Source organism: Lepisma saccharinum, chromosome 1 (genome assembly GCF_977018435.1).
Source record: "Lepisma saccharinum chromosome 1, izLepSacc3.1, whole genome shotgun sequence".
Classification (NCBI taxonomy): Eukaryota; Metazoa; Arthropoda; class Insecta; order Zygentoma; family Lepismatidae; genus Lepisma; species Lepisma saccharinum.
In genome coordinates this window covers 71,597,977-71,622,817 of record NC_139229.1, presented here as the reverse complement: position 1 = coordinate 71,622,817, position 24,841 = coordinate 71,597,977, and the positions used below count along the sequence as shown (strand labels likewise).

The following is a 24,841-nucleotide window of genomic DNA, read 5'->3' as shown; positions in this document are numbered from 1 at the left end:
TACGTGTTAGACGCTACCGTGGTGAACGCAATCTGGCAGCCTGCATTGTTGAGCGGCATAGCGGACAAACGCCAAGTGTGATGGTTTGGGGTGTCATTGGATACAACATGCGATCTCACCTCCTACGTATTGAAGGCAATCTGAACAGCAACCGCTACACGAGGGAGGTTTTAGAACCTGAGGTACTGCCCTTCCTTCAGGCAACTCCACATGCCATATTTCAGCAGGACAATGCCCGACCACATGTGGACAGGAATGTGCAAGCCGTCGTCGAAGAACGACGGGTACCACTGCTTCTCTGGCCATCACGATCGCCTGACATGTCGCCCATCGAACGTGTCTGGCATATGGTTGGTCGGCAACTTGTTCGTGACGGTCCTCCAGCAACCAGTGGGGATGCTTTGTGGACTCGCATACAAACTGTGTGGAGGGAGATTCCCCACGAACATATCCAGACCCTCTTTGATTCCATTCCAAAACCTGTAGAGGCTCTTTTGCAGCATGTGTGGGCTTCAAACCATACAGAATTCTCAAGGTCAGAGATCATGTACAGTTCTGTAATCCTAATCATTTGTGTATTGGCATGTACCTAATCTGTGATATAAATTTCATTCCAATCACATGTATCCTTCTTGGTGTTGCAATTTTCGCAAACAGCAGTGTATTTCGGGACGGTCAACCAAGTGTCCTAGAAATAATACCACTAATAATAATAAATGTTTAAATTAAAACAATTAAATTATAATTAAATTAAATATGAAGATATGTACATTTAATAATATTGAATTTTTATTATGACATGAATACTTAAAAAAGATCGTTTAAAAATATAAATATAACCACATATTTATTATCTAGTTTGCGTGTGCTTAAGATCGCCAATTTTGTATAAAATATGGAAATTAATGTCAAATAGATAAACAATTGAATATTTATTGAATAATAAAAAAATGTTCCTGATTGGCACTGAGATCATCAGGCACAACACTCACCGCACCCCACGGCCAGAGTGAACTGAAAATAAACCAAAGAAGAAGATAGATCCCTCGAGCGACAGATGCAGAGGGAAACAAAGTAAGATCGCATAAAAATCAAAGAAAATTGGGAACAATGGACATAGAAGTCAAGGAAACGGCACTTCACAAACTAATATCAAGAAAATTCAACTTCAACCCCCTGGACCCCCGCCCCCATAAATGCGTCCTTGTCACGAAACTATCTTATATCACAGATATAATACACATTCGTGAAAGCAAACCACACAATGATTCACTTGGATGCTCTAGAACAGTGGTTCTCAACCTTCGTGACCAGTGGCGTGCCCAGGATTTTCGAAAGGGAGGGGGTTACATGTACTTTTTTTTTTTTAGTAGTCTGTTCTCATTTTGCCATCTTTTCCTGCCTTTCATGTTATTTTTTTCTAGGAATTCTGGGCCAAAGGGGAGGTTAATGCTCCCCTTCCCCTCCTGGGAGGACAGTGCGGTCCGGTAAGGCTTCCCCGACGGCCTAGTGGTAACGTTCGTCGCCTTTTAATCAAGGGATCCCGGGTTCTATACCTTGTGGAGGCACTTGGCACGGTGGTTTCGGATCCCACTTTAAACTATAGGTCCAGTCCCGATTAGCCTATATGTGCGTAAAGCTGACTTAATACAAGAACAACTCATAACAAACAAACCTGCGGACAGGGAAATTCATATTTTTTTTTAAAAAAAAGTCGATTACCCGATTCTAACAATTTTACTCCTGAATAGCTTTGCAATTTTGTCAACTTTACCCTCGAAAGTCCATCTTTCACGGTGGTAGCCACCTCGGGCTGCAAGTCGTTTCACCCTTCCAGCTCTGACTCGAACGGCCAGTCCGTCAACCTCCAAATTAGGAGGCAAGAAGCAACGCGCCCCCTAGTTAGGAAGTTTGATCCATCACCGCCTCTGTGACGAATGCATTTCCGTTTATTCCTGTCGAAAAACGATTGTATGATTGATTTAGTTTATTTTACTTCGCGTTTTGTACCTCTTGGCTAATTTGCGAAGATGGGGATGAGCGATGAAATGATGAAATTGATGAATGGACATTCACAAACAACCAAGCCCGAGCGGGATTCGAACCCAAGACCGTGTCGAAACATGAACGAGAGGCCATCTTTCCGGGCAGTAGCCAGCTCAGACTCAAATCACAAAATTCACTTAAACCTCCCGCAGCCTGATAGGCCTATAACTAGAGATCGGATTTTAAATGGAAAAAATTACCTCTAAAAAGGACTATAGTTTTTTTTTTGCACTCCACTAAAAATACTATTTTAGCTCAGTCGGTAACGCGTCTGACTACCATGCTAAAGGTCCCGGGTTCGATCCCCGGCCGGGTCAAATCCGGGAACTTTTCTACCGGTGGAAGCGGCCCCGGCGCCTACCCAGCGTCGAATAATATGGGTACCTGGGGGAAACCCTCGGGGGTAAAGGCGGTCAGGGGCGTGGTGCTGATCACATCACCCCCACTCACGACCGGATCAAGAAAGTGTGGGGCGTTACCCCCACACCCCCTATACGCCTTCATGGCGTGGTGCTAAGCACAGGGGAACACTTTACCTTTACCTTTTTTTAAATGAAAGCTTAATATATACCATTCATATACAAAAGGGCATACATTAAATTTCTTATTAATGAATCCATTTTTATATACTATAAATAGTATTGTGCTTTCATTTAAAATAATATTTTTGTGGAATGCAAAAATAAACTATAGTCCTTTTCCACTTTCTTTTTTTGAAGGTAAAGTGCAACAAATAATATTACCATCCCTTTCGATGAAATCTTCCATGAAAGAGCTTACCGCATTCCAGAACTTGCAGCCACTTGTAGCTAGCTTCGACATTTCACTGACACTCAATACTGTTGTCACTGTCACACAGTTAAGTTAAAACTATTTTAAAATACTGCACAATGGAAGTCTAAATCTAACAGATGAGTACACTTTCAACCCAACAGGCGTGCCGCTTACATTTCGTTAGTTAAGGCCAGATCGCATTGCTTTAACAATCGCTGCAACGTACTCCCAACACTCATGGAAGACAATTGTTGAATGTTTTGTTTAGGGAAAATATAGTCTTACAAAATATTTGATATCTTGTCAATAAAAGGAACAGAAAGGAAAATGTTTTTAAAAAGGGAAGTCAAAACCATCTAATTTTGTTGGTGGAAGATAATTATCAACACTGTTGTTCTTTATTCCATGATCGTGTTGAAAAATTAAAAAGGACTTCCTTTTAATATCTGGTCTATACCTATAACTTACGCTAGGGCCCGGTACCGGTTCGCGAGCCGGCGGTTGAGGAACACTGCTGTAGAAAGAATTCTAAACAGTGTAGTTTCTCAGAATTCGAAATATCTATAGTGTGTCTCAATCTTAAGTCAGTATGGACCTAAATGGAGTACTTCCCTCTCTCTCTAATACATGAGTTTTGCCAATAGCTCTGTCCTCTACCACCGCTACGTTGCCAGATGTTACAAAATTTACAAAATGTAAAAGTCATAAATTTCAAACAATGAAATCCTGTAGTTTTTGTATGCTCCATTTACTGACAACATTATATAACCTGTCACAAATTCATGTGATCTGAAATTTCCATAATTATGCAATTTTGCAAAACGCTTAATTTCTTTCTAGTAAATACTTGAAAAGCCATAAATATCAAACCGCTTAAACAACTTCGCCAGTTTTTTTTTTCTATGGGATCTATGGTGTTTGCGGATGATATTCGTCGCCTGAGTGAATTAATTTACTTACGAGGAGAGTCATACATACTATACATTGGATATTTTGTATAAATCATCAGACCGTAACAGAAAGAGTTGGTTAGCGAGAAACTTTTCGGTTTGTCGCGATACACGTGCAGACCAAGCGAGAAAAGTGTTGACCATTGTTTGAAGTTATTTTTAGAATGCATTGTTACTCCACAGCACCGTTATTTATTCCGCAATCATAGTTTGTTTATGCCGGCTGTCTCGCGTATCAAATTCATTGCGCACCACCGAGGTCAAGTCAGTTGCAGGCAGGTGCCCCGGTTCGTAGGAAGTGCAGTGTGCTTTATTTTCCGTAAAAAATATATATTAATGTTTGTTTTTTGTAGTTATTTAATTCTGTTTATGTAAAGGATACAACATTCGACGAAAGAAGTAACAATAGTTGCGTGTATTACACAAATAATGCAAATTTAAAATAGTAAATAATATAAACATTTACATGCAAATCTTGAGGTAAGTATCGCTTTTTTTGTTTTTCAAAATTCATGAAATACATAGATTTTGAAGATTTCCTGTACGATATTAAGGAAGTACATTTGTCGCAATCATTAGCGATTAACAGCGACTCGATGCGACGCCGCGCTCTATGGAACCCATACTGACTTTTAAGGTTGAGACGCTCTTTAGGCAGTTTTTAGAAAAAAAGGGAAATTTTCGAAAAAGCTTCGCAGGCGCGGCCCCGAGGTCCAGCACGGTCATAATATCTTAAATGCAGCTCTGAAATTAGTGAGCAAGGTACAGTCACGGACACTTCTGGGTTGAAAAAATTCCATTAAAAGTTAATGGCAGTTTTACAACTCGGAAGTGTCTGTGACTGTACAAGATATTGAAATGAGAGCGAGATGCACCATTTTCGTCTTTTAGTGATAAAAAACAGTTATTTAAAATATTAATCTGTATCGAATTACTGCTTTCTGTGTACACATACGAAAAAAATGTATTCTTAACGTTTATTTTTCAAAAGTATATAGAGTTAATGTGTTTTTTTTTCCCATTCTTTCCAGATCTAGGAGGTCCTCCGGTACGACAGGCGGCACAACGCCTCAGCCTCGGAACTTGAATCCCGGAGGTCAGTGGATTATTTGTTTAATTTCTTATTCATTTGTGTAATAATACGGTATTTTATACAGCAAACTCTTCGAAGTACAAAAACACATAAATTCAAAACAGTAGTTGTATGTATTAATAGCTCTTATAAAGTCTCCGTTGAGACATTTATCAATTCTGTAGTTTTCCTGGCAACGTTATCGAGGATCATACAGAAGTCTTGAGTATTGAATGGGGTCAAAATAAAATTATTTTCTGAAATGAACAAATGCACCAAGCAAGATTAGAAATGTTATCACCATGATGGAATTTTAAGTTCTGCCATGTGGAGCCATATGATACTGTTCTCTTACAGCATGACGTCCAAGTCTGCATGGAGAATAATTGCTATTTTAGAGTAATGTAATGTAAGCTGGAAACACTGCCAGCCTAAATGTTTGCCCACAGATGCGTGTAACATACGTGATGTATTGACACTATAGTCTCACTTCATCGAGGTGTATGTAGCCTCCCCGCCCGATGGCGTAGTGGTAACACTTCCGCCTCGTAATCAAAGGGTCCCGAGTTCGGTGCAGGAACAATGTGGTTCGGCTTCTGATCCTACTTTAAACTGTAGGCCCAGTAGTGCATAATATCGACTTTAAACATTTTTTTTCATAAACGTATATGAAGTACAGCGTGTCCCAAAAGGTACTTTACAACTTCAATGTCATATAACGAGACTTGTAATTCACTTAGAGAAACAAAATAAGTTTTATGTGATGCACCAACTCAAAAAGTTTTGTTCAGTTAGGTAATGAATAACTTCCTTGTCTTTCCAGATGGCAGGAACAACATAATTTGAGAAATTGAATCTGCACAGGAAATGGCGCAGTGTGTGGCTTGGTTTATTGAAACCAAGTCAGACACCCAACTGAAGGCGCTTTCGGAGTACCTTGTGTACTGTCGTGCGGGGGATTTGCAGCTCCTGTGATGCCTTCGGGATAGACTTCTGCGGTGAACGCTGGAAAGCCTGTCGAATTCTTTCCGTATCTTCTTCACTTGTTCTTGGCCTGCCTACATGGTGCTTCAAATCCACACTGCCTGTCTGCATGAAGTTGCTTTACCATTATCTTATGGATGGCCGAGAGGGTGGTGGTTTCCCGTATCGCGTTCTTAAATTTCTCTGGACTTGGGTGTCTGACTTGGTTTCAATAAACCAAGCCACACACTTCGTCTTTTCCTGTGCAGACTTCATTTCTCAAATTATGTTGCTCCTGCCACCTGGAAAGACAAGGAAGTTATACATTACCTAGCAGAACAAAACTTTTTGAGTTGGTGCATCACATAAAACTTATTTTGTTTCTCTAAGTGAATTACAAGTCTCGTTATATGACATTGAAGTTGTAAAGTACTTTTTTGGACACCCACATTTATGTTTTTCTGTGGCAAGGGAACATTCACTTTGCGGATGATACAAGTTTAAATCTAAAAGTTCGGCCAACGGTCCATATAAAGTTAGTACCCTCTAAATATATGCCTGCAACAAATGAAGTCATTGCGTCACTCCATGGATCATGACTACCACATGATACGCCTAAAAATCGACTCCTTTCAAAAATCACTGATGGAGTAATGATTTTGAATTATATTATAATTGTAGTTCGAGAACAAGCAATAGGAAATTCCCAATTTTCTTAGCCCCTGTTTAATTAATAGATTATTCCCAAAATAATTGAAAATACTTTTTTTTACCAAGTTGGACAAAATTCTTTCATGCATGCAACCTGTGAAATACACAGGTTTTTCGAAAAGAAGAACGATTTGGCATAGCATTAACTTTACAACTGACTCGACCAAATATTTGAAGCACACTGATCATTGATTAGAACAAATATTGCAAATGTTAACATTGACAATAGCCAGGTATCTCAAATACTAATTTATTATTCTAAAATGGGCGGATCTGGTATTGAGCATTACAATCCAAGGCCGGTAAGTGGCGCCGCACTCGACGAGAAGCGTTAACTGCCAACACCAAGAAATCAACAAGACAGGTCATAATAGAACATTCTGCCTAGCCAAGATATTTCTTGACCAGCGAGGGGAATTATGAAAATGGTGTTATATAATTTTAAGTTTTATGCAATTATTTCCCACAGATACGATATTTTACATCAGTTTTTCTTGAATAGCCTTAATTAACAAAGGAATACACCCACCAATACAATCATTTTGTGGTAATTAGCTACAGGTCTTAATGTAGAGTGGATACATAAGTAGGTAGGTTATTTTGAATTCGAATTTGACATTACAATTAGTTAGTGTCGTGAATCCCAATGTATTTTCTTTTAACTAGGTGAACCGCTTGCTTAATGAAAATTGTTATTTTTCACGATTGTAAGTCCATTTTGAATTCCATTTCAGAATTGTAAGTGCATATTTAATTCCATGTTTGGATTAAAGTAACTGAATATATATTTACATATCTAATTCTTTTTGGTACACTCCTCTTCAGATAAAGTGGCACATTCTTCAACCGTACAACCTTATAAGATGTGCCACTTTATGTGAACAGGAGTGTACAGTCACGGACACTTCTTTGTTGTAACACGTCTATTGGGTTTCAGTGGGCTTTTTACAACACGGATATGTCCATGACTGTACATATAAGTCCGTTTCCTGCTTATATGTAACTACCGTGGGTAAAGTGTCCAATTTTGCTTGAGATTGTCTATCGTGTATTGATGTACATATTCTATCTTTTCCAGACGAATCCTACATGAAGCTCGCCCTTGAGACCATGGAAGAGCTGGACTGGTGCCTGGACCAACTGGAGACCATCCAGACACACAGATCCGTATCGGACATGGCTTCACTCAAGGTAAGTTTCCTAATTACACGGTAGCCTTACTGTGCATAAAGTGGACACCAACTCACCTAATTACACGGCCCTTCATTTTGGAAGGAAAAAAAAATCTGATGTTTTCAAATCAATACGTGATTCTGGAAGTGTTTTAAATGCTGATCACGGAAATGACATCAATTTCTTCCCATAAAGTCAGGATTTTTCTTCATGTCACTAACTTCAATCAACCCACAGTATTATAACATTGATTATTAGACATTTTGTTAAGAAAATTTTGATGAGTGATTTCGAAATAAAACTTACATAATTAGTTCCTACAATTTGCATACCAATGTGTCATGTAAAGGTGAAAGGTGTATTAAATGCTTACTATTTTATGTGCATTTGTAGTTTAAAATTGAAGGATTTGTATTGCAGAAAATCAATATTTTTCCACCATCTAAACAGAGCCATCTATTGGGAAAATAATGGAACTACACATTTTATTGTGAAATTAAGGCAAAAATTGATTTCATTTTTGGAATCTGCATTCTGAAGTTATTCAGAGGCAACAGCCATCTGCGAGACATCGAGCGAAACCCATGTCGACCAGCGTTATCCTCTGCATTATCCTGCGGCACTCTTTGATGTTCTAGCGATAACCCAGGTTCTGCTTCGAATTCAGGCTCATTAAATTAATGGAAGACCGTTCAGAAAGTTTTCAAAACTGTGTTGTTGACGCCGCGACCTGATACACAACGTCTCCCTGTGCGGATCGAGTTTCAAACGTCATCCTTCCTTTTCTTCCTCCAAGGGCTTAAGGCCCAGTATCCTGGCAACCAAGCCTTCGAACTGGATGGAAGTAAATCAGCTGTTCGATATACCCGAATCCAGTCAAAGAAAACGTTAGTGGACTTTGATGCAACGAAAACTCGAAAGATTCTGTTTACTGAGCGCTTAAGGATGATTATAGACTGGCCTGGGGGGTGCACCCCCCCCCCTTTCTGGCGCAGTATTTCTAGGAAAAGATCGTCAAAAGCAGGAAAAGATGGCAAAATGAGACTGACTACTAAAGACGTATATGCAACCTCCTTCCCCTTCCGAAAATTCTGGGCACGGCTGCTTATTCGTGTCGTACAAGAAACTTACTTGCCTGGAGTGGGTCAGAGACCAACACGTTTTTTTATAATTAAACTTGAAGAACCTATTTTGTTACTGAATCACTGTTCATTATATAGGTCCACTTATGTAATACTTACAAAAATTACCGTCATTAATAAAATACAAGAACGAATTATTTGAATGAATGTCGCACACATATCTTACCATTCACTGAACCTCGCAAAATCATATTAATGTTGCATCAATGATTTTATTGTTTATACATTAGTGCAGTTTTACAGTGATTAATTCCGATAGCGTAGTGGCAATGTCATCGCCTTGTAATCAAAGGGTCTCGAGTTGGATACCCTTTGGAGCCACATTGCACAATGATTCGTATCCCACTCCAATAACTTATCTGTGCATAAAGTGGACTTAAACAAAAATCAATTCAATTGTAATGATTACAAAAAAATACGAACATTACTAACCAATTGTATTACTTGTCGTTGACATGAGTGTCATGCCAGAACACACATCCCAAGGCGGGGCGGGGGGGGCTACTAGGCCCATTATATGAAATTTGCCTGCTACTATATGTAGTACATTACCTTTGTGATTTTATGAACAAAGGTAGTACAGAAACATCGTGGTGAAGAGCGTTATTTTCAATTATCTATAAAAATGTTCACACTTGAAAATTTTAAAAACGAGGGATAAACAGCCTGGCAGCTTCCCCCCCCCCTCCCATTTCTCCTCGGCTAAGCTAGGGTTACGATATTATGTCTACGATTTTCCCGGATACCTTCCCAAGTGGATTGTTGAACATACTATTCCAAGTTTCTTGCGAAGCACAGATTACATCCAATGCTTTTACCATTAGCTTAATGAATAAATTATTTTGGGTCTGATTACACACGAGTGAACCCAGCCAGTTATGCCTTTAATTAACGTTAAAGCTTAATTACTCATTAGTGGAACATCGTTTTTTTCGCATTGTTGCCTTCCACTTTCATAATTGCAATGTTATAAGTTTTTAGCAAGCATAATGAACGCGAGAAGTGAACGAAGTTTCAAAAAAAAGTAGTGCGGAAAATTATTGCTCGGTAGGGAAATGTCACAGGGTGAATTGATTAAGGTAAGCATTTCAATGAAGCGCAGGATTTTCTGTTCCTTGTATGTCTGGAAAATTATTTACAAAGCATGCGTTGGCGACAAAGGTTGGAAACTGTTCATCCTTATTGTTGGATTCAACAATGGTGTTGTCGTAGGATATCGTTGGGGTTAGGCCAAATGTTTTCTTCAGATGACCTGTGCTCTGGTGACGTGAACGTCAAGATTGTCTTAAAATCATTTTTCGTTTTCTTTTTTCTGTTTTCCTTGCCCTCTCTCTTGCAGTCATATTCATTCAGACAAACCGGTAACTTCAGCCAAGACCGCCCACATGACGTTTTCTCAGAGTGAGCAGAAGTGGCCAAGGTGGGGGTGAAATGGTTTGGTGATATCCTCACAGTTAAGATAATTGTACTAAAATATCCTCCACGAGAATAACTTACATAGGCATCCCTCCACTCTCTGCATTTTCTCTATTATCCCATACAAGTATCCCCTCACCTTTTCCCAAACTGTTTTTTCCATATATCTCAGGGAGGAAACTTCCCCATGCACCCCTCCACTGGTGCCATTGACTTCAGCATTAGTCGCACAAGCATACATTAACTTCATACCTTACATTCTACTAACAACGATCTTACAACTTTAAAATCAACCTGTACAGTCACGGACACTTTTGGGGTGTAACAATTCCATTGAAAGTCAATGGAATCGTTAATATCCAGAACTGTCCGTGACTGTACAATAAGACACAATCTACATCAACACTACCCATATTCACATTCACGAGTCCTTCTCTTTACCGGCCTCCTTGGCGGGGTGGTTAGCACATCGCGCTACGACGCCAGGGGTCCCGGGTTCGAATTCCGGCCTGGGCATGAATGTTTGCGAGTGTCTATTCATCATATCATCACTCATCCCCATCTTCGCAAATTAGCCAAAATTGGCAAAAAAGCGAAGCAAAAGCAAATCAATCAAGCTACTGATTCTCAACACTTCTGTCAAATTTCTTTTCTCCGCTTTCTTTGTTCTTTCATGTCTTCCCTTTTCCCTCTTACACTTCCAATCTTTGTTTTTGTTCTTCCTTTCCTTCTCTTTCATTTTACCTCTCTTCTTTCTTCTGTAATTTACATATTTTTAATTTTCTATCTTTCTCCTTTCTTCTTTTCTTAACTATCTCTCTTAATCTCCCATCTTTGTTTCTGCTCTCTGTTTCCCTCTTTGGCTTTCATTCTACTTATCTCTTTCCTTCTTCTTGTGTATCTTTTTCTTTCTCTCTTATTCTCCCCATCTTTGTTTCTGTTCTTCCAGTTTCCTTCATCTTCATTCCACCTCTTATCACTTTCTACTATGTGGCTTTTGTTTTTCTATATCTCCATCGTTTGTTTGTCCATATAATTTCTAGCGCTTTCTCTCAGCTTCTTTCTATTCTTTCTTTCTTGCTTATTCTCTTTATCGTTCTGTGCTCTTGCTTTACTACAACTGATTATAAAATTATCTCCTGTAGAGAGTGGTCACAAATTGGGTGTGCACCCAGTTTATTTTCGACTCTGCGATGGTTATGGTTGAATGCTTGATATGGAGACACACCTGGTGGTTTATGAATCAAAAACCTAGGTATTTTTGTAGCACAGCCGAATTCTGCACACGTACCACACTGTGTAATTCCACAAATCATTTATATTTGGTTTTCTGTATCGCTTTTATAATAGGTTGTTTTAATCACGACGTAAAAAAAAATATCTACATCATATGGATTAATAGCTTTGTAGCACATTGCTCTAACCACTACAAGCGGAGGTTGGCCCTACGTATGGGCTCGTTGTGGTCCAATCGCGGAGGACTCGATTTGGAGCTCAGGATCTATGGATGTCCGTGCATTACAGCTCTGGAGTTAATTCAGACTTGAATCAATAGGTACCTATTGGATATGCTGTGGGCGTAAAGACAGCTGGAGAGTGGTGCTGTTTACATCGGCTCCATATGCGACCTCATATCACGGTGCAAAAACACAGGGAAGACTTTTACCTTTCACGATACCGAGGTGTCCTGTTCAGTACATACATTTTGAGAACATTAGTTTCATGTAAAGTGATTCATGTAGCCTATAATTTTTAAAAAAGAAAATCCCAAAGGTCTTTACTTTTAATGTGTTAACCGTGTCTTTTAAATATCAATGTGCCGAAAATTTCACGTTTCTGTGTATTACTTGTGCTTCATTTTCATCTCAAAAGTTCCCTTTCACTGATCAAATGGAGTCAGCTGACGAAATACCCTTTTCCCTGAATCGACGTATTTTATCCAGGCTTCATCAGGTCGCAGTCACGTAGTAACACACATAGCCTCCAGAGAGCGCGCTCAGCAGTCGGCGCTTCAATGGAAGGGAGATACTTCTGCCATCTGTGGCCGCGATTAGCAACTAACAGTGTTTCGCGTCTGCAAAGAAGGTTGCCTTGATTTGGAAGCGTTCCGTGCCATACATATTGCGAGATTTTTATCTTTCATAATTTATTAGTTGTCTGTAAGACACATCGGGTGGTGTGCACCACGCTCTGGCCGCCTTAATACAGATTATTTTGATAAGAGGCTAACATGCATCCATTGTTGCTACAGGTCTTGTATACTCTTACGGCGGCCGACCTACATAAAGGGAAGTGGGGAACGGGGAATACGCAGCAGACCAACCAGACAACAGCGGTGACACCGAGAGTTACGACGTCGCGGGAGGAGGTGCTTCGTGCACCTCTTAGTACAGGCTGCTGTGTTTCTCATCGGGCTGGATTGGTCTCTTCCCCGGTCCCTACTTCACTTGCCACCACGTAGGTCACCCTCCGTAAGAGTAAACAAGAACTATAGTTTATGTTGCTTTTTGATTTGGCATTGTAATATAGCGGACACGGATTCGATTCGCAGTGAAGGGATATTTTTAGGGTTTGTAACTCCCATTTAGAACTACAGATGTAGCCTGTCCTGGTAATGTTTTTCTCCGGTTTATTTTTTTGTTGTAATAATGTTATATAATGTATGGAGACTCGTGTTAAGTGCCACAAATTAGTTTTTATGTATTTATTTTATCACAGTTAATGATCATTGTGTGCAATTTGTTTGCAAGAAAATTTATAGTTCCTTTTCAAGTGCAAGTAACTGTTGAATACTTTCAAAATTATTAACAGTATTTGTAAAAATGTGCGTCGGGAGGGGGGTCGAATGGGTCCGTCGACCCCCTCCCTTTCCCCTGGAAATTGGCACAATTTATTTCAAATTTCAGTAAATCGTATGGCTTGTTATATTTATTGTTAATAAGATAAATAAAGTTCATTTACTTATTATTCGAACAGAATAACGAAGAAAAAACTGCATTGGATGGAAAAAAAATTACACGAACCACATTATATTTCCATATTCAACCATTTAATCCAAAAAGTAAATGGTTCGACAGTTTTCAAAATTCCAAAAGAATATAGTTTTAGGTGAGAGGTCAAACAACATAAACCTTATGAGTAATTTACTTGAATGAGATAAGCAAAAGTAAATAACAAAATGCAATGACTGTAAATTTCAGTACAATACCTGCCTGAAATTAAGTAAGAAAAATATATATATATGAAATAACTAGTGGCGGCGATTTGGTTCCAAAACTGGGGGGGACAAGGTGCCAAAACTGGGGGGCAAGGATAGTTTACTTTCCCTTGGTAGATAAAGTTTAGCATACTGCTGGAGCAAAAGTGGCAAAAAGTGGGGGCAACTGCCCCCCTTTAATAGCCGCGGCTGGAAATAACTATTGTATATTCACTCATCTGTTGGAACTACTAGTAGTAGTAGAAGTTATAATAATAATAATGAAATTTTTATAAGTTTATAATATTCAAGTATTTATTATTGTATAATTATATTTTTAATTTTTATCTATTTTTATTATTATTATTTCTACTATTAAAGTTTTATCATTGGTCCGAACATTAATCGTAATTAATAATTACAACTGTAACTTTCTGTAGCCTTTGTAATACTCCGCTAACGTTCAAGGCTTCGAATCTTTGATCGGTCATATTCTTATTTTCATGTCGGCCTGTTTCGCCACGTTTGACCTAACTGTACACTTTCGCTACGTGTTGCAATGAATTGAGGTTGGCGTACGATCATTATGAATTGGTCTTGTACAAGCAGCTGACCCGGGGATCCCCTCGTGGCCGGGGAGTCCCTCATTTCACCTCTGCTTGATCGATCGCTCGACACTTGAATGAGCCGGTTTCGTTGCTAGGGTGAAGGATGTGGTGTGCTAGTCAGAGATGCTCTCGCGTTTTGCGAAACCGCTTCCATTGACAGTTTACTGTATTTCAGTGCTTCCCCCTGACAATAATCGCGGCAGTGATGATGAATAGGTGGGAGAATGTTGAGAGAGGAACGTACATGCCTTAACTGTGATGCGAACCCACGACCATTGGCATCGTAGTACGTCATTCAAATCGCCACACTGGAACTCGTGGTCTACTTGTAATAGGCACGAAACAAACGGACCTCAGTATCATGTAGTGCGCCCATTCTTCAAGGCAAACTAGGTCCTGGACCCTGAGCCCACGGCTAGTATAATCATCTGTAGGACTCTGTTGTCCTGTTTTTGTCCATACATGTGCCGAGTGCCGCATTACAGCCTCATGTTTTAACTAGGGTATGATTTTCTCTCCATCTCTCTTTTCTTGCCTCTCTCTCTCTCCCTCCCTCCCTTTTCCCGTCTCTCTCTCTCTCCCTCCCTCCCTCCCTTTTCCCGTCTCTCTCTCTCTCTCCCTCCCTTTTCCCGTCTCTCTCCCTCTCTCTCCCTCCCTCCCTTTTCCCGTCTCTCTCTCTACCTCCCTTTTCCCGTCTCTCTCTCTACCTCCCTTTTCCCGTCTCTCTCTCTCTCTCTCTCCCTTTTCCCCCGTCTCTCTCTCTCTTTCCCTCCCTTTTCCTCTTCCAGTTTCCCGTCTATCTCTCGCTTTTCCTCTTCCAGTTTCCCATCTATCTCTTTAGTTTTTTCTATCCCCCTCTCGTTTCCTCTCTCTCCCTCTTTCACACTTATTATCTCTCTCACTTCCTCTCTTTGTCTCTAATCCCCTCCCCCGCTCTGTCTCTGGACCGACAAGCCATAAAAACTATAAAAACTGACGTGGCAGCAGCAGCGTGTGAATAGCCCCGTCGATTCTTTGCATTGCCAGCGCTTGCTGCGCTTTGGCGGACAAAACAACCACGTGTCATTCCTTTCCAAAGTCCTGGCTTGGTGTTTATTTATTTTTCTCAGTAATCTAAGGTTCTACGTTCGAGCCACGATGTGGGTGTTCCTTTGTGTCTGTCCCTTCACCAGCTTCATTTAATACATCCTCATCGTAGCAATTTAACAAACGACGTTATGAGTGAAACAGGATTTCGTACCCGGAGGAGGCACGTGCCGCAGTGGTTCGGATCGCACTTTAAACTGTAGGTCCAGTCCCGATTAGCCTTTCTGTGCATAAATCGGACTTAAAACCACAAATCAATCAATCAAAAGAGTGAAACAGATAGAACAGATAATGCGTATCGTTAATTTTCAGATAGACATGCTAAACTTAAATCAAGAACGAAACAGATATTACAATAGTTAAGATATTATCGCGGTACTAGTTAGATATACGGGAAACACATGTAACTCGTTTATTTTTAAATAAAATTCATTTCTACCTACATCATATGCATAGCGAAACATTTTTCAACTAAGGATTACTTTTTTGTCAATGAAAAAAGCGTTATTTTTAACATTATAAGTATTTATTGGTCGTTGCTAATTGGCGGCCAAATTTTGACTCGCGTTGTCTATCGTCAGCTGATATGCAGTGTTTCCAAACTTATGAACCGATAAATGCCGCACAAGCTATTCACAAAAGGTTTTTAAGCGAAAATTGGTTCACAAACCATTCACGGAAGGTTCGGTTAGGTTCAGTTAGGTTAGGCAAACATAGAAAATTGAATCGGAAAAAATCCCGCTCACACGTCATCTCGTAAAACTACCGCGTGGTTGCTATAGTGACAGGGGGTTACGTAATCGAACGCACGGAACATTTGATTCACGTAGTCGACGGTAATGGTGGCACGAGCTATCGTGCAACGGAGATACATTAATGTCGAGAAATATGTTATTTACAGGCCCAAAAACTTGCACAATTAAAAAAAAAAAAAAACATTTTTACCAGCTTCAGAAAGTCCACAAGAATTAAATTCCATAAGTACTTTCTCGTCTTCTCTCCTGTAAATTTCGAGAAATGTGTTTCCGGCACATCTAATCGTTACCGTTATCGCTTCGTTTCTCGGTTTTGTGTCAATTTGTAATATAATATGCAAAAATGTAAAAAAAGGTATTAATTTATGAAACAAACTAACTACACGCATTTTCTGCACCGTATGTCATACAGTAACCCCCTCTCTGTTTTGTTTATAGAAGTCTTGTAATAGAGTCGTAATGTAATTTTGATGGATTATTATGATTATTTAAGTTACAAACTATCATACGAGGTGAAACTGGCAATAAGTCTGTCTTGCCATAGATATAAAATAACCAGAACCATAGTTTTTATATCTCGACATAAGAATGATTGTGCCCCTGATAGCACTGCAACCACCATGACAGTACGGTTCTCTAGGTTGCGTATAACACGTTTCACAGGGGCTGGTTGTCACATTATGCCGAATCAATCTCGAAAGATTTTTGAAGAAGAGTATGCAATTGAACGTTATTATTATTATTAGTTGAGAGGGTACAGATTCTAATTTAAACTACTATGTCGTGTACATAATGTTAAGAGAATCGGCACATTTTGAAAATTAACTATTTTTCTCAAAGTGCTGGTATACCCTTGGAACATATTGAAGCTACGTAGTGAACGTGGTTCAATACAGATTTACATTTCTTTAGCCGGACTCCGTGGCGGAGTGCTTATCACAGGGGGGGGGGTTCTTTGTGAGTGCCCCTTCATCAATTTCATCATCACTCATCTTCGCGATTAGCCAAAGTGAAGTAAATAAACCAAATCAATCAGTCAAATCATCGCTGTAACTTCCGAATGAGCTCAGAATGTATATTTTAGCTTCACGCTTTTCAAAGTTTTTTGCACTTCACATAGGAGTATGGGGAAGACCACTGAAGATATGCAAAGTGCTTAGGAAAGCGGACATTAAAACGTACAGGAAGGGAGGGAGAAGCATCTTAAGAATGGCGAAGAATGCAAACATGAAAAAGGAAAACAGAGAAGAGGAAGGGATGATCTACGAAGTGAAGTGTAAAGAATGTCAGAGTGTGTACATAGGATAAACGAAAAAGAGGCTGAAAGACAGGTTGAAACAACATAGGGATGATGTACGACTTAAAAGAGAGGGAAATGCGATATTTAAACACACAAGAGAAACAGGACATGACATAGAGTGGGATGAGGCTAAGCAGAAGGGAGAAGAGAGTACTAGTAAGAAAATGGAAGGAGGCCAAGGAAATAGAGAAGAAAGGAGAAGACACAATGACTGGAATGGGGGACTGAAGATAAAGAAAGAATGGAAGAAGGTGTTAGAAAGAGTGGAAAGGACAAGAGCGAAAGAGCAGAGAAGGAGGAAGAGGAATGAAGAAAGAAAGAAGAAATTGAGATAAAGAGTCCAACCACTTTCCAGATGAAAGGAAATGTTTATCCAAATCGCCTGTCAGGTGAAAGTACAGTTGACAAGGAAGGACACCTGCTGGAATGTTCTAGGGAGAAAACAACTTTCTAATAATCTTGTGTCTGGAAGGGAGTGATTTCTGTGTGTATATCTTCCTGTTTTGTACCTTGTTTCATTTGTACTGGGTACAGATTCTGAAGAAGACCTTGTTAGAAGGTTGAAACGTTACGTTTAGTTTGTTTTAAAATAAAATAAATTTTCTGCCTTCGTCAGCATATTGAGTTTTTCAAATCATGGAAACAAGGCTTAATGGTGTTATATTGTATTTAGGCCTATGACCTTTAAATACACCATAATAAACGTGTTTTGTTGCTATAAATATACTGTTATTTTAGGTTATTTCAGTTAATGCGTTCTTTCGTTAAATCGGTCAACTTATCCCCCATTAGTCCGGATTAACGAGGTTTTACTGTATTTAAAAATTGCTCAAAATATTGGTGTGTAAATATTCTTCTCCAATTACATGCCATCAATTTACCAAGAAATTTGATTTAAACTATTAAAATGGATGCTATGTAATCACAAAATATAGTTTCTCGTGCAACATTAGTGCAAAATAAAAAAAGAATGTTTGAATTTTGCATAATCTCCTGGAAAATTAGACTTCGCGAAAGACCAAAATAACGGGAAAGTATCGGTTGGTATCGGTTGAATGTTTCGATCCGATATTTTCCGGTACCGATTCATCTGTATCGACTCAGCCCTGTTAAATATCATTGTATTTTCTTGCATATTCTCATTTAATGTTGATGTAATGCAAATTTCCACATATTCTTTCACGATTCTGTCGTTCGTTGTCGTATTTAAATTTGCTTCACATAGTTAACACAGTATTAGTAAAAAGATATGGAGACACTTGTTTTGTATACAGGGTGATTCGGAAGTGTAAGGGTGAAACCTACACACTAGGAGAAGCAAAAAAAAAGTTGCAGTCAACATGGGCCCGCAATTGACTGATTCGTTTCGTTTATTTTATAGTTCGCTTTTCTGCCACTTTTGGCTAATCGCAACGATGAGGATGAGTGATGATGTGATTAAATTGATAAAGGGACATTCACAAACACCCACGCCCAGGCTCTGATTCGAATCCGGGACCTCAGGCGTCGTACCGCGCTGTGAGGGTCCGCATTTGCATCCAATCGCAACTTTTAGCCTCTTGATGTTTGATATGGACATCTGTAGTTCCCAGATATTTTCATATGGAGCTCATCTCTAGAAAATGAGCTTGAACCAAAGCAATAAACCACCGTTTTTGCAGGACGAGTTAAAAACGGATTCGCATTCTGGAGTTTCCGGGTAAAACTCCCAACAGGTTTTACTCGATTTGTCCACCATCACTGCTGGCTAATGCCGTGATGCCAAACGCCGCGTTTAAACCAGAAGGACAAGAAAGTCCGCCAAATAACCATCCTACTAAGCTTTGAGTCGCAGTTTCAGGACAACTCTAACCGCTACGCCCACGTATTTATGGGGATCCAGCCCCTCCCCCTCCCTCCGAAAGACTTTCCCAAGTACTAAAGTTAAGTAATCAAAATTTACATGTTTAACATTTCTTCTATAATCGATGGTCATTTACTTTTGCCAAACTTTCGCGAAGGCAAGAACTAGATTGGTATCATGCGACTTTGAATTGATGATACTTAAGAAGATTTATGCGCGCTACTACGTATAATGATATGCCTGAAATACTAATAGGGAATCATTTCTTATCAGATGAATCTAACCTATTTCTTTGTTATTCGGTAAGTATTCAATTCTTTATCTTTTTAACATTAATTTCCGTGCCAGGACAGTTGTTTTTATGCAAAATTTAGCGAAGCTACATAATCAAGGGATCCCGGGTTCGATAACCGGTGGAGACACATAGTGGTTCGGATGCCACTTTAAACTGTAGGTCCAGTCCCGATTAGCCTCACTGTGGATAAAGTGAACTTAAAACACAAAATCAATCAATCAATCTTATAACTTATTTTTACCTACTCATGTAATAATAACAATAACAGTATTAATTAATTACATATTTTAAATAGACGTATTATGATATAAAAATTCTGTTAGGTGACTGTAATGCACAGATTGGTAAAGAGACATTTAAACCCACGATTGGTAAAGAAAGTCTTCATGAATTAAGTTATGATAATGGTATAAGATTAATTACTTTTGCAACCTCAGAGAATTTAATTGTGAAAAGTACCACTTTTAAACATAAAGATATCCATAAATATACCTGGTCTTCTCCAGATGGTAAAACTCATAATCAGAGAGATCATATTCTCATTGATAAGAGAAGGCATACTAGTATAATTGATGTTCATTCACATAGAGGTGCTGACTGTGCCAGTGACCATTATTTAGTAATTGCTAAATTAAGAGAAAGACTCGCAGTGATAAATCATAAGCAACAAAATCTAAAAGTTCTAGAATTTAATACAGGAAAATTTGCTAATTAAAGAATTAAGAAAGATTACCAAATTACACTGTCAAATAGATTCGATGTTTTGCAGGATTTAAATGATGATGAAAATATAAATGAAACAGACGTAAATAAGAATTGGGAGCACATACGTAATGCAATAGAATCAGCAGCTAAAGAAAGTATGGAATACCATAAGCCATGGTTTGATAATGAATGTCATAATGTAATAGAAATAAGGAATCAGGGTAGACTTAGGTGGTTAAATAACTCTGATGATACAAATCTAAGCAATTATAATATTGGGTTGGTGCAAATGAAATGTCCGCTTTGACGTCTGGTGGGAAACTCACCTCAACAACAGAACACAGAGATTGACTGAGGTCACGGGTCTAACGTCATAAACTCTGTATACGTCCAGCAAACAGGCTGGAGCACCCAGACAGTCAGGACGGAGTTTGTTGTTGAACAGGGTTGTCTGAAAGTTCACCATGGAGAACACACAATTGCGAGTGATTTTTCTTTACGAATTCAAACTGGGACATTCTGCTCAGCAAGCCGCCAAAAATATTAACAGTGCATTTGGGCCAGGAATGGGAAATGAATGCACCATTCGCCGCTGGTTTGTCAAATTTTGTTCCGGTGACACAGCACTGCAATATGAGCCCCGTGGCCATCGACCAACATCATGTTCGGATGAGCTCCTCAGGAACGCCGTGGAAGCGGACCCTCAGAAAAGTGTTAGTGCCATTGCAGACGAGTTAGGCATACACCATACCACTGTCGTTCGGCAGCTCAGTGTGATCGGTAAAGTGAAAAAGTTGGTCTCATGGGTACCACATGATTTGACACCGGCCAACTGGAGGTGTGCAGTTCTCCGAGTGTAAGGAATAACCGGGATGGTTTTCTGCATCGGATTGTCACTTCAGATGAAAAATGGATCTCCTATGACAATTGTAAATAATCAGGACAATGGTTGGATCATGATCAACGTCCAGGGCGGTTTCCGAAACCACCTCTCCACCCACGGAAGGTGTTGTTGCTGGTATGGTGGTATATGGTGGGTGTGATCCATCATGTCTTTCTGGCGAGGTAAACCATCAATGCAGATCGTTACAGTGCTGAAGTCCATGAAATGTACCGGAAACTTCTCCGCAAGCATCCAGCAATGGTCCACAGACATGGCGTCCTCATGTTGAACGACAATGCTCGCCCACATGTCGTGCAAAGGACGGTGCAGGCTCTCCACGAGTTGCAATATGAAACCATTCCTCATCCAGCATATTCCCCGACCTCTCTCCCACTGACTACCAGCTCTTCTGGCATCTCGATCACTTCCTGACAGGGAAGACCTTCGCTGATGATCAGGCGGTGCAACATGCCGTTGAGGAGTTCTTTGCGTCGCAGACTCCAGACTTCTTTCGCCATGGAATCCAATTGTTGGCTGAGCGATGGCAAAAGTGTGTGGCTGCAGACGGTGAGTATTTTGATTACCCAGGTATTGCAGTTTTGATTTTCTTGGCCTTTGGCAATGACGCACCTGGGGCGGACATTTCATTCGCACCAACCCAATATAACAAATCGAGAAGTTAACCGCACGTTTAGAAGTAAAAAAAGAGATTACTTGAAAAGCGATATTAACGAAATTGAAACAAACAGCAAAAACAAAAATATCAGAGATTTATATAAAGGTGTAAATGAATTTAGAAAGGGGTGGCAACCTAAAGTAAACTTGATAAAAGATAAAGACGGTGATTTTCTAGCTGACCCAAGCGATATTCTAAATAGATGGAAGAACTACTTTAATGACCTTTTAAATGTTCATGTAGGAGATAAATCAGAAGTGAATGAAGTACACACAGCAGAACCTTTAGTTCCAGAACCTAACTTGACTGAAGTTAAAGATGCTGTTAAAAGGCTAAATAATAACAAAGCACCTGGCATTGATTTAATACCAGCTGAGTTAATTAAATACGGTGGAAATTCGTTAATATGTCAAATTCATAAATTAATTTGCTTAATATGGAATAAAGAAGAAATCCCTCAACAGTGGAAAGAATCCATAATTGTTCCTGTGTTTAAAAAAGGTGATAAAATGAACTGCAATAATTACCGTGGAATTTCGCTACTCTCAACAACATGTAAAATATTACCTAACATTCTTTTAACAAGACTAACCCCATATGCTAGTGAATTTATAGGTGATTATCAATGTGGATTTAAACGTAACAGATCAACTACATATCAAATTAGTTAGTTAGTTAAATAGACGTATAAATTAGTACTCTAGCCTTCTTAGACCCTAAGGTTTATGGCTCCAGCAACACAGGCCTTCGATCTGTCCCTATCCTGGGCAAGATCAATCCAATCTTTTCCATCCTTACCGATTTCTTTAGGTCCATCTCAACGTTATCCCTCCATCTTCGTCTTGGCCTTTCTAATGGTCTCTTACCATCAGGTTTCCCAACAAGAATCCTGTAAATTCCTCTTTCCTCTCCCATTCGTGCCACATGTCCTGCCCACCTAAGTCTTCTTGATTTAATCATTCTAATAATATCTGGACATGAATACAAATTATGTAGTTCTAAATTATGTAACCTTCTCCACTCACCTGTCTCCTTATTCCTCGTTCAAATATTTTCCTAAGGATTTTATTTCCAATTGCTCTTAATTTATGTTACACATATTATGAATAGACTTATGATATTAACGTATTAATTATAAACATTTATTATTATTTAGGAGACACTTGGTTCACGCCCCTCGAAATATACAGGGTGATTCAGAAGAAATGTTAACACTATATGGGAAATGGAAAATTTCCTTAAAGGAGTAAATTTTGCTGCAAATGACACTTGTGGCTACGTGGGACTTAGTCATGTTAATTTGTTCAATATAATTAAATGAAAGAAGTAAACGCAGACGGTGAGTAGAACATGTTCTGTTTCCCATCTGATAACATATTTGAATCACTCTGTATTTCCAGATACGTGCCTGGCTAAGCCACAGAGGATTTCAGATTACGCATTACTAACTAAAAAATCTAAGTTGGACAGGAAACCCGGAAATTTAAGCAAAAAACCTTCAATGACGCTCATGACGTCACAGGATTGACAATCCTTGAGACACTTTTGTTACGTACTGATCCTTAGAGGGGAGACCAAAAGATGTCCCTGTAATACCAGCCATTCCGGATAGAATGAGGCAAAAGGGATTCTCCGGAGCCTTTGACAGTGCAAGGTCTTGAGTCCCGGTGACGTCAAACCCGTCCCCATGGCAACCAGGGGGTTGTTTCCGGCCGTGAGGGTTCGGTTTTTCGAACTCACTGCGGCAAAAGGGAGGGTCTCCTGACGTCACATTGTACGTCATCAAACCCAGAACCACACGGCCCTCCTCCCCTCCCCCCTCTCAAGCCGAAACTTCGTAATGTTCTACGAAAGGAAGAAGATAAATCTGATGTTGCCACGTGGAGGGAATTTTTCCTCGCCGCAGGGAAATTGGGGAGGGATTGTTTGGTGAAGCGGAAAAGATAAGAAATTTTATGAAACGTATCGAAATGAAATTTGAAGAAATCGTGTTAAATTCAAGATTTTTTTGAAACATGAAAGCTATTATAAAAAGAAATAATTTTGTGGGAACACAATGTAGTTCCATCATCTTCTTTCAACAGCTAATGTTAACCTAATTTTAACTATTGCCACAAAAAATTTCGTATTTCTTGAAGGCGCATTGAATCTTTTAGTCGCTTTATGCACAGATAGGCTAGTCGGGACTGGACCTACAGTTAAATGTGGGATCCGAATCACTGTGCAATGTGTCTCCACAGGGTTTCCAACCAGGGACCCCTTAATTTGTTTTATATATATATATTTCTTTTTCGCAAAAATGTACAATTAAGCTAAAAGAACACTGATACGCGGAGAAACGAGGCAAAACAACTTCTGTTGTCTGCTTCTATTGAAATCAAATTGTGTAACGTCCGCTACAGGGGAACCCGCTGAATTTCCGTGCCAGAAGTCTGCAGATTATCTTAAAGGTCATCGCCCACTGAGACACCGGAAAAGCGTCTTGTTTCGTTCTATTGCCGCGTCTCAGTGGGCGTTAAGCTAATCATTCTATCATTATTCCCTTTCTATTTTCATTAATTTACTTAATCCTAATATTTTTTCAATTGGCGTTTGCTACGGATCAGCAGAAATAATAACAGTTTCGTCGTCGTGATTTCAATATTTCCGAGATGAGGGAAATTTTATTTGAGTGGGACAATTTTGTACTTCAAGAAGGGAATTTGTGCTCACTGCATATGGCAACACTGGACACCCCGCACGCTGGATTTTCTGCGGAAATAAATTAAAGGTTGCGAAGAGGGGGAAATATATGTCGATATCCCTTTTTACACTTCCGTTCTATTTACGGTAGTTTTTTTCCTCTTTTCTTTTTTGTAAATGTCACGGCTTTGGGACCGCTAAAAGATCGAAGTTTCTAGGTTTTGGGAAGAGATGCTGAGAAAAGCATCACTCAGTCCGGGACAGTTTAACCTTTCGGAAGGACAGTACAGACAGCGCCATCTCTTGACTTAATTTGCAAACAAGTTGATATTTCTTAGTACCGCCCTGTTTCTGTATTTGAAACAAAGTCATTGGCAATAATTCAGTATCGAAATATTATCTCAGGATCTGCTAGACGTAGAAACATGAAATATGGTTCGTAGAATGGGCATGTCGAACTCTTAAGGATATGTATGTCCTGCCTGTAATAAACAAATGAAGGACAACCGTGTTGGAAAAGAACAGATGGAAAGTTTGGATGTGGAAAGATAAAACTCAGTGTCTC

At 39.4% G+C, this 24,841-nt stretch overlaps 1 protein-coding gene across 8 annotated transcripts in view; it reads left to right on the top strand.

Annotated features, from left to right (window-relative positions):
• The window catches only part of dnc (phosphodiesterase dunce), an 865,583-nt gene that overhangs the window by 687,080 nt on the left and 153,662 nt on the right, over positions 1-24,841 (top strand). For all 8 annotated transcript variants that reach the window (XM_083132916.1, XM_083132909.1, XM_083132866.1 and 5 more), the window contains 2 exons: positions 4,802-4,866; positions 7,595-7,707. In XM_083132916.1, coding sequence (XP_082989042.1) covers positions 4,802-4,866; positions 7,595-7,707 — 178 coding nt within the window. The remainder of the gene's footprint in view (positions 1-4,801; positions 4,867-7,594; positions 7,708-24,841) is intronic.